We start from the raw sequence: 18629 nt of genomic DNA on the forward strand, positions 1-18629 counted from the left end.
GTCCTCAAATTTGTTATGGACAACTTTGATATCCATATGACCATGGACTGCATAGCTATACTGGGCGTGGCACCTCCCATACAAGAAAACCTTATATTCATATATCTGAGATAATATTACAGTTGGAGTCCTCAATTTTTTTCGGAGCTACTTTAGTATCAACGTAAATATTTTGACAAAAAATTAAGGTTGAAACAATTAGAGCTAGAATCTTAAAATTTTGCATGAAGAACTATAACATCCATGTGAGTATGTGGTGAAAAACGGTCGGACTTTTATTAGGGGGGCTTGAAACCCCCTATAAGAATAAAATACAAAAATTTGCATATCTGAAAGACTATTAGAGCTAAAATCCTTAAATTTTTCACGAACGAACTTAGGCATCCCTGTGAATATTTTGGTAATAAATTTTCGGGCTAGTAATTGGGGGCGTGGAACCTCCCATATGAATTAACCCATTCAAAAAGTACAAGTTAAATTTTTAAAACTTCGATGCATATTCATTTTCAACAATGCAAATAAACAGAAACCTTAAAAAAATTGTTAATAATCAGGGCAATTATTTTATAAAAAAAATTGAACCCTTGTGGTAATATTGCTAATTGAAGTTTACAACAAGTTAGAGTGCTATATTCGGCTGAGCCCAATCTTAAATACCCTCCACCAGCTACTTTTATATTAATGCTTTTTTAATTGATCAAATATTTTTAGAAATAAGTTTTCTCATGTCTTAAATAGAAAAACCCCAAGATTTAAACAGCTTAAATCTGTTACAATTCCAAGATTTATTGAACATTACAAACCCCATTTTCTTTTATATTTTTATAGCGCCCTAAGATATGCTTTAACGATATTTAATTATGTGCATGTATGCATGTGTGTGAAAGATTTAAGGATTTTCAAAATACTTATATATAATTTTATTCCACACAAATTGATAATGCAACTAGTTAAATACGGTTAAATTGCTTTTAGGGGCAGGACCTAGTATGGGAGATATGACCAATTATAGACCGATCGTAAAAAATTCTTTAAGCAAAATTTCTGTACATAAAAGCTATATTTCAGTCAAATTTTGTATCTATATCGTTATTTAGTAATAAGTAATGTGTGTTTAAGTGATTTTCTGAAGGGAACCTTGCATAACACCAACAGCACCCATGTTATGGACCGATCGTGAAAAAATCTTGAAATAGAATTTTTGTATACCAAACTAATATTTGTGCCAAATTTGGTATCAATAGCTTTATTTGGTAATGAGTAAAATGGGAGCTACGACCAAATATGGACCGATCGTAAAACAATTTTATAGTGTAATTTATGTATATAAGAGCAATATTTGTGTTAAATGTATGGATATCAATATTTTGTAATGAGTTATGTGCGTTTAAGTGATTTTCGGGAGGGGACCTTGTATGGGAGCTATGTCGAATTATGGACCGATCCAGAAAATTTTTTCTCTCAATGAATTCCATTGACATAAGATTGTGAAATATTGTGAGAATATCAACATTCTGACGGAAATTATTAACAAAAAACTCATTTTCCGGGAATATGTACTTTTGTATGGGAGGTATATGAAATTATGAACCGATTCTGCCAATTTTCAGCAAAATCAAGATCTTGTGTAGAAACGAATGTGTGATGACTTTCATGAAATTATCTTGCATAGTTTGCAAGAAAATTACATCAGAATGTGTCAAAAATGCTTATTTTTTCGGAGTTGTTTTAAATTTTGATTCATAACTTTTCGCGATGTCAACCGATTTTGCTCATTTTCAATACCAAACTGTACCGGATAATAATGAATATTTTTTTTACAGACAGACAGACGGACAGACAGACATAGCTAAATCGACTCAGAATTTCATAAGGACCCAGAATATATATACTTTATGGGGTCTCAGATGAATATTTTTTGGTGTTACACATGGAATGACAAACATATATACCCTCTATCACCACTGATGGTGGTGGAGGGTATAACAAGTTAAAAGCGCAATTATGAAATAAGCTTACTGGAAATAAGCTTTTGAAACATGATTGAAGTAAACTTATTTCCATAACAATTTTATAAGGTTATTAATTCAATTAATTTTCTTTATTTTATATATGTATATATTTTATTTCTAAATATTTTATTGATATTTTTCAATAATAATTTTTATACCCTCCACCACCATCAGTGGTGATAGAGGGTATATATAAGTTTGTCATTCCGTGTGCAACACCTAGAAATATTCATCTGAGACCCAACAAACCGTCTGTCTGTCTGTCTATCTGTCTGCCTAAAACACGCTCACGGTAAAACTAAGCAAAAGAAATAAACCAAATTCACCAAAAAATATTTGCTATTATCCTAAGCAGTTTGGTATTGTAAATCAGCAAAATCGGATCACAACGTTAAAAGTTATGAGAAAAAATTTCAGAATACCTCGAAAAAAAAAACGTTTTTTTCGTAATTCTTAAGTCGTTTTCTCAGAAGCTACAAAAGATAATTCGTTGACACACATTTTTTTTACTCAGGGATCAATTATGTTGAAAATCAAAACAATCGATCCAAAATTTCCCGTAGCCCCCATACAAAGGTACATATTTCCGGAAATGGATTTATCGTTAATAACTTCCTCAAATATATCGGTATCAACTCAAAATTTTGCACATATAAATAAAATATCAACTAAAATCATACTACCAACGCACAGTGGTATAGGAAAAAAAAAGAGGGAAATAATTCGGTAACTTCTAAACGGTTAATCCGATTTTGATGAAATTTGGTATGCACAAAGAGGATAGGCCAACCAGGGGCCCGGCGGGGGGTTCTCAAATTAGGACACCTCGGCTATGTTAAATTTTTAAAACGATCCTATTTCTTCATTTGAATTCCGATTTAAAAAAAATTTCGTATATAGAATCTCCTCATCGAGCACTGATTAAGAACATATTGGGTCATATAAAACAGGTCACTATAATTTGATATCGACTATGCGATTTGAGAACGTAGATTAATATCGGTCCACAACTGGTCATAGCTCCCATATAAGGCCCTCTTTCGAAAATCACTCAAACGCGCATATTTCACTGATAAATAAAGCTATCAGGATAAAATTTAACATGAATATATTTTGTGTATGCATAAATCACTCTACGAAATTTTTCCCGGATAGGCCCATAATTGGTCATAGCTCCCATACAAAGTCCACTTCCGAAAATCACTTAAACGCATATGTTTCATTGAATTATAAAGCTATCGGGATAAAGTTCGACACAAATATGTTTTGTATACATACAAATCATTCTACAATTTTTTTTACGGATCGGTCCATATATGGTAATAGCTCCCATATAAGGCCCACTTCCGAAAATCTTTTAAAAGCTCATATTTCATTGCCAATAAAGCTATCTTGATAAAATTAGGCACTAAAATGTTTAGTCTAAATATGAATCATTATACAAATTTTTTTACGGACCGGTCCATTATTGGTCATAGCTCCCATAGAAGGCCCACTTCCGAAAATCCCTTAAAAACACATATTTCATTGTCAAATAAAGCTATCGTGATAAAATTCGACATAAATATATTTTGTCTAAATATGAATTACTCTACTAAATTTTTTTCGGATAGGCCCATAATTGGTCATAGCTCCCATATAAGGTCCACTTCCGAAAATCACTTAAACGCATATATTTCATTGAATTCTAAAGCTAATGGGATCAAATACGACAAGAATATGTGTTATGTATATTCAAATCATTTTAGCAATTTTTTTACGGATCGGTACATTATTGGTCATAGCTCCCATATAAGGCCCACTTCCGAAAATCACTTAAAAGAACATATTTCATTGTCAAATAAAGCAATCTTGATAAAATTGGACACAAATATGTTTTGTCTCTATATGAGTCACTCTACGAAATTTTTTCTGGATAGCCTCATAATTGGTCATAGCTTCCTTATAAAGTCCACTTCCGAAAATCACTTAAACGCATATATTTCATTAAATTCTAAAACTATAAGAATAAAATTCGACATGAATATATTTTGTGTACATATAAATCATTCTACCATTTTTTTCCCGGTTCGGTCCATTATTGACTATAGCTCCCATATAAGTCCCACTTCCGAAAATCACTTAAGCACACATATTTAATTGTCAAATAAAGTTATATTGATAAAATTCGACACAAATATGTTTTGTCTTTATATGAATCACTCAACGAAATTTTTTCCGGATAGGACTTACGAAAATCAGTTAAACGCATATATTTCTTTAAATAATAAAGCTATCGGGATAAAGTACGACTTGAATATGTTTTGTAAGCATATAAATCATTCTACCAAACCTTACACAAATATGTTTTGTGTAAGGTCATAGCTCCTATACATATAAAGTCCACTTCCGAAAATCACCTAAACGCACATATTTCATTAATTAATAAATCTATTGTAGTAAAATTCGACTTGATTTTTTTGGCATATTATACGAAATTTTTTCCTTATCGGTCGATAATTGGTCACAACTCCCATGTAAGGACCCTTTCCGAAAATTACTCAAATGCACATTGAAAATCAAAGTTATCAGGATAAAATTCGACATAAATGTGTATTTTCTATATATAAATCATTCTACGGAATTTTTTTCCGGATCGGTCCATAGGTTGTCTTAGCTCCCATATAAGGTATACTTCTGAAATTCACTTAATATCACTTAATTCGTAATTAAATGATTATATCCAGATACAATTCAAAATGAGTATGTTCTGTGTACAGATAAATCATTATATTAAAATGTTTTTAAGCTGGCCTATTAATACACATTTTAATTAATTAAAATTAGTTTGAACTATGCATAAATGTTAGTACCCTTAATACGGAAACAAAAATTTTGCCAAGTTATCTAAAAATTGGATAGTTAAATGGGTTTTAATAAAAAGTAGCTTGCTGATGGAGGGTATTTAAGATTCGGCATAGCCGAATATAGCACTCTAACTTGTTACTTTTTACAATTCTGCACTTTTCTTTATATATATTTTTTTGCATATTTGTCTATTTTATATATCTGTTTTGAAAAAATGCTAGAAAGTGCTAAAAATAAAGAAAAAAATGCCAGAAAGTGCTAAAAATAAAGAAAAAATGCTAGAAAAAGTGCTAACAAAAATAAGGTTTTTTATTGTAAAATATTTAAATTTTAATTTTAAAAATAAACTATATAAAAAATATTTTTAGCTTAGTACGCAAATGGACCAACTCCACTTATCGATTTTAATACAGAACAAAATGTTTATAATAACTAGTTTTAGAGTTTTTCGATTCTTACTTTATCCCAAAAAGAGGTTTTTTTATATGGCTCCCCTAAATTTTTCTATAATAGCTTTATTTTTTGGTATTTTTTAACTGCATAAATAATGTTTTTACCTTAATACACTACTAATTTTATCGCCATTAATTCTCGAAACAGTTCTGTCGAAAAATTTTGTGATTAAAAAGTCCGGATAAAATCATTTCTTTCAATATTTTCATTGTTACAAATATTTACATTGGGATACTAGTCCACATTTTAAAAACAACTACTTAAAATCAGTAGAAAAATATTTTGAATTTATTGTAAGAAATTTTAATTATAATTGACGGTTTCCAAAAATTGATCTCAATATCAACAATTTGAATCATAAATCGCTGGAAAAAGATCTAGTTCTAAAGAAGGTGTATATGTTCTTCTCTAGAACTATATCTGAGGATAGCAAACTCGAACTTAAATCATTGATTAAAGAACTAGTTCCAGAAACGTTCTATTGAACGAGTTTGTTGAAGCGTAACGCAAAAATTTTTGATTGTGAATACAAATTTTTGAAATTGAGTTTACAATTATAATGATATTTCTAATTAAAAGTCTAAAGAAAATCCTTTGTAAAGAATATTAGAATTAAAACATTTTTGAAAATGTATATTGAATATAAGATTTTTAAATTTTTAAATGTAACTTAAGCTCATCAAATACGAACCGATATTTCTTCAGATAACCAGTAAAAATTAATTTTTATGTTGTACATAATTAATTAATAATTAATTTTTAACCATATTTTTATCTGCTAAAAAAAAGTGCCAAAAAACATTTGAAAAATGCTAAAAAAAAGGAGCTAGGTGCTAGATTACATTTTTGGGTGCTAAATGAGTTTAAAACGTGCCTAATCTAGCACTAAGAGTGCTAAATTGGTAACACTGATCGTGAGCGTGTTTTACACAGACAGACGGAATATATATACTTTGTTGGGTCTCAGATGAATATTTCTTGGTTTTACACACGGAATGAGAAAGTTATATATACCCTCTATCACCACTGATGGTGGTGGAGGGTTCAAAACCAAAATATACTTTTTTAATTTCTATAATGTGAGCGTAAGAGTAATTTACAAATAAAATGTTGTACGTAGGTTTTGTTTTGTTTAAACTTGTTTGTGTCAAACTTCATCGTTATACTCGTATTTTTAAATAAGGAAAACTAGTATTTTAAAAAGCACCTCTAATATAGGGTCAGTTATAGAATAATCCTCATTAAATTCGGAATGAAGAATTATCTCTCTATGTATAAACTTTTTTATGTCGATTTTCATCGCGTACTCGTAATTTTCTGAATAGTCCTCTTAAAATTTCCTGAAGAGGACGTTATATGAGGGGTAGGGTCATTTATCGACCGATCCTGATAATATTTTGTAGACAGATTATGGTTCATGTCAAATTTTTTTACCTTGAATATCATCGCTGTACTCGTATTTTTATGCCAGTAATTAGCGTTGAAGTAATTTTCCGACACATTCCGCATGAAATTCGGTAGAAAGATTAACGTTCGTATAAAAGTTTCTTATGTCGAATTTCATAACTGTATTTCCTAACCGTATTTTTAAGCCATCAATGATCGTTTAAGTAATTTTCTAAAGGGACCCTTATATGGTAGGGGTAGGGTAGGCTTACCAGATTTGTAATCAACAAAAAACGTACATCGTACTTAAAAAAGCAGTACAATTGAATAAAAAAAGTACAATTGTTTATTTTCAAAAAATTAAATTGTTCTAAGAACGCTAGATTGATATTGGTTGTTATGATTTTTAACAAGAAACTTATATAAAACTAATTTATGACAAATAAAATTAATCCAATTAAAAATCATTTTTTAATATTTGTGTGCTATTAATTTATATATTTTCCTTAAAAAATGTAAAATTCCCCAAATTTTTGTTTCGTTTGGTTTGTTTGCATTTTCAAATATCAACCATTTATTGTGAACATATGTTTGATATCTTTTTATGGAGAAAAAATATCCAGTAAAATAAAAAAATTCTCTATCTCTAACTGTTACAAAAACGTTACAACTTTCACTCTGTTATTCAAATTTGTCATTCTACCAACATCCTACGAAAAATAAGAATTAAAATAGTTTTTTAAAATGGTTCCACAGGGGGACTGGATAAAGCAATCGAATAGGTACCTACATGACGGAGCATTACGGACCATTTAAACATTCAAACATGTCCTTCACATTTGCAGTCTTTTTTTATTAAAAAATTTCATTGTAGCGATATCTTAATCAAAATTTATTAATTTTAAAGGATTTTGAATATACGCACTATTTTATGCATGACAAATGCATCGAAACCTCTTATAGTCAAATTTGCCTTTTAGAGCATAGTAAATCCACTTTCAAACTATCTTTGAAGTCCTTAAATAACGATTCTATAGAATATTTATATAGAACATTTGCGTACTTCTTTAGGTGTTATGCAGTTAAAAGTACAATTACTAAAAAAAAGTACGCGTACTGCTGAAAACAGTACGTCTGGCAAGCCTACGGGTAGGGTCAATTACGGACCGATCCCCACTACATTTGGTAGGGAGATTTTGGCTCGTATAAAACTGATGTGTGTCGAATTTCATCGCTTTACTCGTATTTATAAGCCAGTAATGAGCGTTAAAGTAATTTTCTGAAGTGGACCATATATGGGGGGTAGGGTCAATTATGAGCCGATTTTTATAAAAGACAATAAAGAGGTGTTGGCTTGTAAGAAATTTACGAAAGTGGACCTTATATGGGAGCTATGACCAATTGTGGACCGACTGAGATCTACGTTGATAGTATGATTTCTGTTCATATTATTTTTGCGTGTACAAAGTTTTGTGTTGATACTGATATATTTGAGGGAGTTATTAATGATTAACTAATTTCCGGTAATATATACCTTTGTATGGGAGCTATGGGAAATATTGGATCGATTGTAAAGATTTTCAACATAATTAATCACTGCCCTGAAAAAATAATGTTTGACAAAATGTATCGAAATATCCTTGGTAGTTCCTGAGAAAACTTCAAAAGAATTATGAAAAAAACGTTTTTTTCGAGGTAGTCTGAAATTTTTATTCATAACTTTTTACGTTGTGAACCGATTTTGCTGATTTTCAATACCAAACTGCTTAGGATAACAATAAATATTTTGGGTGAATTTTACACAGGCAGACAGACAGACAGACGGACATAGCTAAATCGACTCAGAAGAATAAGGACCCAGAATATACTTTGTTGGGTCTTAGATGAATATTTCTTGGTGTTACACACGGAACGACAAACTTATATATACCCTCTATCACCAGTGATGGTGGTGGAGGGTATAAAAATTCAGTAAAAATACCATCGAATATGTTTATTATTTATGGAAAATAGTTTTGACAAAATGATGACAATTTTTTATCGAAATATGACTTTTTTTATATAAAGGACATGATCGACGGACCCTTATAAAAGTAGAAGAGAGATCAGTTCATATCATGATACAATAAACAGGTATATGCAATCGAACAGCTGATTATTTATTGTTGTGTTTGACGTTTAAATAAATTAATTGGAAATAAAAAAATTACGAAAAAAATACAAATTATTTTTGTTTGTTATTCAAATAAATGTGGATTGTATTTAAACAACAAATCTTTCTGTCAATAGTATCCCTGTTGTCCAAATTACCAGGTCTTACAGCCACAAATCAAGACATTCAAGAACTTCCCTGACCCTCATCTCCAATGTCGACAACAACTATCCAAGATATTTTAAATATATCAATATTTCATTCATAATAATAAAATTAAATTATTTTGTTAAAATAAAATATTTTTTCATCTGTGCCGAATCTTATATACCCTTCACCATAGTGTATTAAAAAAATATAAATTTTATAAAATTTATGTACCTATTTAATTTTCCCGATTATATCATTATTATAGCAATAGCAAAACAAAATGAACAACAACAACGCTAAACGAAATAAACACTCAAAAACAAAATACACAAGGCAGTAAAACCAACAGACATCAAACATACGAAACTGTACACCAACAAACAAAAACATTATACACAAGGCAATGAAACACACAGCCATCCAAACATCCAAAACTGAATACACCAAGAAACAAAAACAATATACACAAGGCACTGAAACACACAGCCATCCAAACATACGAAACGAAATACTCGAAAAAAAAAAACAAAATACACAATGCAATCAAACCAACAGACATCCAAACATACGAAACTGAATACACCAAGAAACAAAAACAATATACACATGCCAATGAAAAACACAGCCATCCAAACATGTGAAACGAAATACTCAATGAATAAGCAGTGTTGTTGTTGTTGCTTATTAATCAAAGCATGAAAAAATTGTCTTTTTTAATGAAATTTTCAGAGGTTGTCTCGGATTTTTGCTTATATCTCCGTCATTTATGGACCGATTTTGCTGATTTTAAATAGCGATCTTCACGAAAGCATGTCTAACAGAATTATTGAAGATTCGGATCTCGCCGATACCTGGGGTCCTCTAAAAACTGATTTCAACAGACAGACAGACAGACGGACATGGCTTAATCGACTCCGCTATCTATAAGGATCCAGAATATATATACTTTATAGGGTCGGAAAATTATATTATAGAAATTACAAACGGAATGACAAACTTATATATACCCTTCTCACGAAGGTGAAGGGTATAAAAATGAATGTGTGTTTGTTTGTATGTTTGAACGTTATAGACTACTAAACGGCTGAACCGATTCTTGAAATTTCCACAGCGTATTCCTGCATGTCTGGAATAGGTAATAGGTAAAAGGCTACTTTTTATTTCGAAATTCCAAGTGGGCGATTAGCCATGCCCACATTAAGAAAATATAAAATCCGTATATTTGAGATAATATAACAGTTAGAGTCCTCAAATTTTGTCGGAGCCACTTTAGTGTCAATATGATCATTTAGGACAAAAAGTAGGCGGACTAGCATTAGGAGGCGTGGTACCTCCCATATAAATTAAATACAAAAATTCGTTTATCTGGGAAACTAATAGAACTAAATTCTTAAAATTTAGCACGAAGAACTTGAACATCCATGTAAAAATTTTGGGTAATAAATTGGCGGACTACCCATGAGGGGAGCGGCACCTCCCATATTAATTAAATACAAAAATTCGTTTATCTGGGAAACTAATAGAACTAAATTCTTAAAACTTTGCACAAAGAACTTTAACATCCATGTAAACATTTTGGGTAATAAATTGGCGGACTACCCATGAGGGGAGCGGCACCTCCCATTTATCTATCTATATATATAAAAATGAATGTGTGTTTGTTTGTATGTTTATATGTTTGAACGTTATAGACTACTAAACGGCTGAACCAATTTTATTCAAATTTTCACAGCGTATTCCTGTATATCTGGAATAGGTAATAGGCTACTTTTTATTTTGAAATTCCAAGTGGGCGAGGAGCCACGCCTATATTAAGAAAATATTAAATCCGTATATTTTAGATAATATAACAGTTAAAGTCCTCAAATTTTGTCGGAGCAACTTTAGTGTCAATATATTTATTTAGGACAAAAAGTAGGCGGACTATCATTAGGGGGCGTGGCACCTCCCATATAAATTAAATATCTTGGAAACTATTACAGTTAGAATCTTCAAATTTTGCACGAAAAACTTTAACATCCATCTAAACATTTTGGGTAATAAATTGGCGGACTACCCATGAGGGGAGCGACAACTCCCATATTAATTAAAGACACAAATTCGTTTATCTGGAAAACTAATGGAACTAAATTCTTCAAATTTCACACGAAGAACTTAAATATTCATCTGAACATTTCGGAGGAAAAAAAAACGGACTTTCATCTGGGGGGGTCTTGAAGCCCCCACATGAACCAAATAGCAAAATTCGTATATCTGAGAAACTATTAGAGCTAGAATCTTCAAATTTTACATGGAGAACTTTGAACATTTAGAGCATAACGGGCGGACTTTTAATGGGTGGCTTGGCACAACATATATGAATTAAATACAAAATTTCGTGCATCTTGTAAACTTTTATATTATTCAAATTTTTTATAGATATATAGAAATTGGCGATAGATAGAAACTGGCGAACTTGCAATAATTTGCTTGACATCTTTCATATGTAACATATAATAAATCTGGTATTTATTTATACATATTCCTTTTAGGGTAGCAAAGCACACTGGGTATAGCTAGTTAAAAATAAAAATAAGTATTAAAACATTGTCTGTTTGTTTATTTTTAAGTCAGTTGATTTTGACATTAAGCTCATACTAGTACTAAAACAAAATACATGTTGTTTTTGTATTGTTGTAGATGATGCACTAATCAGGTATTAGTGTACCCTGATTAGGGTGATCGACTATTCGGCATTTTCCAAAAACCGGTATTCGAATAGTTGACATTTGAAAAAAAACCGCTTGATATTTCATTATAATAACAAAATCTATTTTTATTTGAAAAAATTAAGGTTTATGTTTAAATTTGATTAATAAAATATGGCTCGAATGGATTTTTAACAGTTTAAAAGATTATAACTTTAGATCTAGGCGTCTGATTTACATTATTTCTTTAATGTAAAACATAATTGAAAAAAAAGTGGGACACGTCGGTTAAACATAATCCTAGCCTAATTTTAGAATAAAATCCTTGTTTAGATAATATTCATAGGCATTCCAACACTTACATAATATTTAAGCCGAAAATTAATTATTGTAATTGGAATAGAATCTTAAGATTGGTAAAATTTTATCGATCAGTTATTAGATTAAATTTTACAAATAAAATTTGTTAATTAATTAGGAAAATCAAAAAGTTTAACCAAAGGTTCGTTAGAAAAATATACTCTAGTTCCTGGTGGCTAATTCTCACATTCGTATACGAGTTTTTTTACTTTTTGGATTCTCTTATTCGATAACGAATAAAACGTATCGGAATTTCGAATGAAACCTTTCGAGTTTTTTCCAGTGTTGACAACAATGGACAAGCAAAACGCGCGCGAAAAAATTAAAAAGGAGTAAAAAAGCGTTTTTTTCGAACTGAAAAGGGGTAAAAAAGCACTACGGTTTTTTTAGTAAAATAAAGTTTATTTTTATAAAAATTGCACATCACATTGCTCATTTACTACAAGACTGGCATACTCCAAAAAAATTTTTTTTTTAACTAAGGGCTACAAAACATGCTTCATACTAAAGTCTTTCATATAGATTTATCAAATTTATAATATGTCGATTATTTTCGGTTAGTTAAATTTTTAGATATAAACGTAACAAATAATGTTTTGACGAATATTAGATAAATAAAAATTAAATTTCAATTTAGATGAGAAACATATTAACCTACACTGTCTGAATCTGGTTTAATTTTTCAAATCCCTCATGATACAACCATTAAAAGGTAGAATCAAATCAGTAGGGATTGTTGTCAATTTTCTTCCTTATTATATGAAACATAAAAGAGCTGAAAAGAAAAAACTTCAAAATATCCAAATGCAGTATTCCACATTTTTATGCCCTTCCTTTGATTTTGCGTTCTATGTTATTTAAATTTAAAACCCCTAATTTGTTTAAAAGTTATTTTAAAAATAGTAAAATGTCATTAAACATTCAAACTGGTATAGCCTACCACAGCACACTACCAAATGTCCTACCGATGCATCTACACCCAAATTAAAAAATTGTACAAAACTTATGAAATATATTTTCAAACCGGTCAAAATTTACTGTTCATATAAAAAAATCTGGCCTGATGTTTAAAAATACAAGCAAATACATATGAATATTTTTCAAGTTCTTAAAAAATTTTTAATTTCACTGATCTGAGTGAGTGATATACATACATAGCTTCCCAGCGGTAAAAATTCACATTATGTACTCGCTTATCTAAGTGATATTTCGTGGCAGTCAGTGGTGATGCTTTCACTTATTCTTCCACTAAGACTTAACATAAAAGTAACCTAGGCTGCCTCATCGATATGCTCTCGCTTAGAATTAAGACAAAATAAAATTTCACTTACATAATGTGTGGAGTTCTAAGCGAAGTTAATGAGATGACTATAAACGCTTGCAAATAAGAATGTAATGTATGTAGATTACAATCCTTTATTTAAAAATGATCATCAAATAATAAACATGTATTATAGTTAATCCACTAAAAATATAATTAACCAATTTTAACGAAGATAAATGAATCTTAATTTTCTTTTGAAACCTTCGGCCATCTGCCTTTAAAGATCCTGTAAATAATCAAGAGGAAATTGTCAGTATTAAAACTAGAATATATGATGTAAATTTACCTCAATTTTTAAATCCGTTTTTGCCATTTAAATCACCACAATGATTTTAAATTTTTACAATAAAATAACTTTTTTAACAAAACACAACTTCATTTACAAAAGATCAACTTTAAACTGAAACAAAAAGATTCTTCTTTTCATGTAGTATACAAAAGAAAAAAAAAAGGGTACTTTACTTCTGTTTTTTTTTAAGAAATAAAAACAAAAAACATGAAAAAGGCAGCTAACTCTCTGGTTAAATCGTCATATATGTTATAATTGAACTGAATGATCTGTTGGATTACGCATATATTGCCCTCTAAGTACATATATTGCTCGCTTATTATTTGCCACAATTTATTTTATGTTTTTGAAGAATATTTATGCTATCCAATTCAATTAGAACCTAGTTTGTTCAAAAATAGCTAGTTAATGTTGCTGTAAACTAGGGTTCTATAAATCGACTTTCGAATAGTCTGAAACTCTAAAAGTCAAAAAAAGTCGATAAGTCGAAAAATCGAATAAAGTCGAAAAGTCGTAAAAAGTCGAAAAGTCAAAAAAAGTCGAAAGAATTCGAAAATATTAAAAAAGTCGAAAAAAATCGAAAAGTAGGAAAAAGTCGAAAAGTCGACTATTTATAAAATACTTTAAGTCGAAAAGTCGACTTTTAATTAAATAAAAAAGTCGACTTTTCGTTTCAACTATAGAACCCTACTGTAAACTTAAAATAAAGGCTAAAAAACAGCGTCCCATTTACGTCAAAGAGTTATGTTAGGTTTCTAAAGTTTAAAACAGTTTTTTAAGTAAAATTTAGTGCCTTAGTATGGACTATTAAACTGATCCAACAAAAAGTTGCATACATAGAGTGATGAAAAAATTATCAGTTTTCTTAACCTTATAGAGAAAATGTTAAAGATAAATTAACTTAATTAATTCCTGAAAATTACAAAATAAGATTTAAAATATTATAAAAAGCACTAAATAATATTAGAAAAGCACCACTATAGTGCCTTTTAGAAAAAAGGCACCATGAGAAAAATTGTCCGCGTTTGGCACATCAAAAAGCACCGCAAATAGTGCTAAAAGCACTAAGTTAGCAACACTGTTTTTTCCCGAATGTAAAATTGCTTTCGAAGTACTTTACTTTTGTGAAAAAAATTAATGAGCAAGAACATTAATTTTATTAATTCTGGGAAAAAATAATAGATGGAATATTTTAGGTCAAAAATTAATTTTGCCAAAATAAATCCTTGGCAATTTAATGGCAAATCACAAGAGGTTAATGCCAAATACTTCAAAAGAGAAATAGCTCTATCTCTTCGGGTGTTGGCGGTTATAATTTTATTGCAGACATTACTTTAAAGTCTCTTTAAGAGGTAAATATAGATAATATATATTTGAGATCCAAGTTTAAATGACTAAAATAGGACAACGAGTTCAATGAATAAAATTTACATTAAATGAGTTTTAAGTTATGAAATATGGATTTCTATGTGGTAAAATAATTGTTATTTATTTAAGCACTAAAAATATTTTTAAACAAAACAAGTAAGAAAGTATATTGTGGCATGGCCGATAATATGATAGCCTACCCCAGTGTGTAGTATGTAAACAATGTTAATTATTATGTTAATAAACCATTTAAGTTGTTTATTGGAATAAAAAAGACATTTTCTGGAAGAGAGCTAATAAGGGGGCAAGGGTAAATATGGCCTATCCTAATTTTGATACAGTGATTTAGGTCTACATTAAAGTTATTTACGCAGAATTTCATCGTGATATTAGTGTTCGAATATGGAATACAACTCCCATATATGGGCCGGAGCTTCGAAGTCTATTTTGGAGCTACTCGACCGCATACAAGAGAGGGCGAAGGTACTTATCGGTGACAGTAGGGTATCCAACTCTATTGATTCACTGGAGCACCGTCGCAACATGGGGTGTATTTCATTGTTCAATGTGTTCCTCTGAAATTATTGCACTCGTTTCCGATACCCGTATATTTTTACGCAGTACACGACTGTCATCAAGAACACACCCATTTGTGGACCGCACAACACATTACAGGGAAAATTTATTCTTCAGCCGCACTAATCGTATGTGGAAAAAACTTCCTGCAGAAGTATTCCCCGTCACACTACTCGCTCTATCCTCCCTCCCACAACCTATTTTCCTAGTTCCAACACAATGCACTGCATGAGTAGGGGTCATCCCCTGAGTGCTGGTCCAAGAAAAAAAATATATATTAATGTTTATAAGAGAATTTTGACCTTCAAATCATTTTCTGAAGGGGTCTTTGTATGGGTGCTAGGGTCAAATGATTCCCGATCATTCACGAGCAGTATCATTTAGACTTGTATAAACTAAGTATTGCCGATTTTTATAGAGATACAATAACATTTAACATAATTATGAGCTCTAAAGCCGCATTCGGGGAGTATATATATATAGTATATATACCAAATTTTATCAAATTATCTTGAAAATTGCGGCCTGTAACGTGCGCACAAAGTTTACATGGACACACAGACGGCTGGACGGACATAACTAAATCGACTCAGAGTCAATTGGTATACTTTAAGGAAGGTGTAGGACCAATATTTTTGGGTGTTATAAATATCAGCACAAACACATGATACTCACTCCACTATAGTCGTGTAGGGTATAAATATGATCCAATATTTGAATTTCTCGCGATTCTCTCATAAAACGTCCATTTGAAAACCCTTCTTTTATCCAAATTCAGAAAATACAGTTTATTAATTTTGTCCATCTAGATTTTGATTTCGAACTACAGTGCAACGATGGGAACAAATCACAGCTAAATTAAATGTTTGTGACCCACCAATAAAAGATGCCTATAATCCAAAATGGGTCCAATAAATACAGCCAATATCTGCCAAATAAATACAAGTTAATAACTAAACAAACATCCATGTTGTATTTACATATCACTTGGAATATTATATTTTGCATAAAATACTCCCCTCTGCAATCAAGCTCAATAGTTATATTTAAATTTAATTTATTTTTTTTAAATTTTGCTTTAAATTTTTAATGAAACATGTGAGTTTTGTAAACATTTCGTTCAGTATTGTAAAACATATTATGAAAGTTTTTTACAACACTGAAGCGACAACTCGATTCGTTTCGTATCGAGTAACATCATGAGAAAATTACGCACCATCGAAATTAATTTCGATTCGAATTTTATTTCGATCACGACTGCGAGAATAACCCCCCGGGACTCCAATATTTATAAAATTTAGACGAGCTGTATTATTATTTATATCAAAATTTAATTTAAGTAATCTTTGAATACAAAGCAAATAAAAGTATTCGAAACCGGTTTTTAAAAGGAAAAAAACCCTCACTGGTAAAGTAGAAAAAAATCGGTTGAAAAACCGAGTCGATCACCCTAACCCATATAACATATATTTGTTTCGAATTATTATAAAAGAGAAACAATGTAAGTTTCGTTTTAATATAGTTAGAAATATAGTTAGAAGTCAAGAAATATTTCTTGTATGTTTTTTCAGAGATTTACTTATTTGTTTTTGTTTTCATATAAATAAATGTTTTAATATAATTTTAGTTTCACGCCTAATGGGAGGATCTGCGTCCGGTTCTATGGGACATATGGCAAATATGGGAAGTTTGGCTACTTGCTCTGTAAGCGATGCTAAGTCTTTACAGTTTCCTTTAACACAAAGAAGAAAACGACGAGTATTGTTTACCCAAGCTCAGGTTAGTAGAATTGATTTTGCAAAATTTAATTATTAATATCTACATGAGCAAAATCAAAAATTTTAATAATTAGGTATTTTTTTTCTTCTGACAAAATCCACCTTTAGTGGTTAAATGAGATAATAATTACACATGATAAATATGAAAACGTTAATTATTTTGATTGATGCGCGCATAAGTTATAGAGGTTTAAAATAATAAAATTTAAAAAATCGTCAAAAATACAAGTCAAGCTATTTTCAAATCAAAATGGTGCCCATTCGTTAACATTTATAAGGACTAACAGCGCATGTTAAAATAGTTATCGCAAATTTCAGAAAAAAAAAATTTTTTTTGCAGTCTATTTCAAAACTAAGTTAATATCTCAGGCGGTTTGGAAGATATAGCCATTTGAAGTAGCTTTCTCGTATATTTTTATATCAAATCAAAGTACAATCTTTAATATATCTTTTTTTTTGCAAATTTTTGGATTTGAAAACATAATTTTAATTAAATGTTTGTTTATTTGTTTATTTGCACCTTATAGGAGGCTAAACCACTGAAGCGATCTCCTTGAAATTTTCACTGTATATTCCTCTATATATGGAAGGAATACAGCCTACTTTTTATTTTTAAATTGCAAGTTAGAGAAGTGCCACGCCCACTTCCTTAAAAGTCGAATATCTCGGAATATGGTACCACTAGAATCTTCAAAATTTGTGTGGACAATTTTGACATCCATATGGATATTTGAAGGAAAAATGGGAGGACTAGCATTAGGGCGTGAAATAAATAAAAAAATTGTATATCAAGGAATCGTTTAAAGCTAGAATCCTCCAATTTTGCACTAACAAATTTGTCATCCATGTGAACATTTGGGTAATAAATTGGCGGATTAGGAATAGGGCGTGGTACCTCTCCAGTGTGGCCAATTTAGCACTTTTAGTGCTAGATTTAGCACTTTTTAAACTCATTTAGCACCCAAAAATGTAATCTAGCACGTAGCACCTTTTTTAGCATTTTTCAAATGTTTTTTGGCACTTTTTTTAGCACACTTTAGGATTTTTTGTACATATTCTTGTATGGTTAAAAATTAATTATTAATTAATTATGTACAACATAATCTGTAGAAATATCGGTTCGTATTTGACGAGCTTAAGTTACATTTAAAAATTTTAAAATCTTATATTCAATATACATTTCCAAAAATTTTTTGAATTCTAATATTCTTTACAAAGGATTTCATTTGTGTCTTCCCTTTAGACTT

At 30.3% G+C, this 18629-nt stretch overlaps 1 protein-coding gene across 2 annotated transcripts in view; it reads left to right on the forward strand.

Annotated features, from left to right (window-relative positions):
* LOC119600434 (homeobox protein Nkx-2.1) overlaps positions 1 to 18629 on the forward strand; it is a 343605-nt gene that overhangs the window by 149410 nt on the left and 175566 nt on the right. For both annotated transcript variants that reach the window (XM_037950641.1, XM_037950640.1), the window contains exon 4: positions 17232 to 17383. In XM_037950641.1, the coding sequence (XP_037806569.1) occupies positions 17232 to 17383 (152 nt within the window). The remainder of the gene's footprint in view (positions 1 to 17231; positions 17384 to 18629) is intronic.

The sequence above is a fragment of the Lucilia sericata genome, unplaced genomic scaffold, assembly GCF_015586225.1.
Source record: "Lucilia sericata isolate MDLA Ls3-8-SP2 unplaced genomic scaffold, ASM1558622v1 Contig000114F_arrow, whole genome shotgun sequence".
Taxonomy (NCBI): domain Eukaryota; kingdom Metazoa; phylum Arthropoda; class Insecta; order Diptera; family Calliphoridae; genus Lucilia; species Lucilia sericata.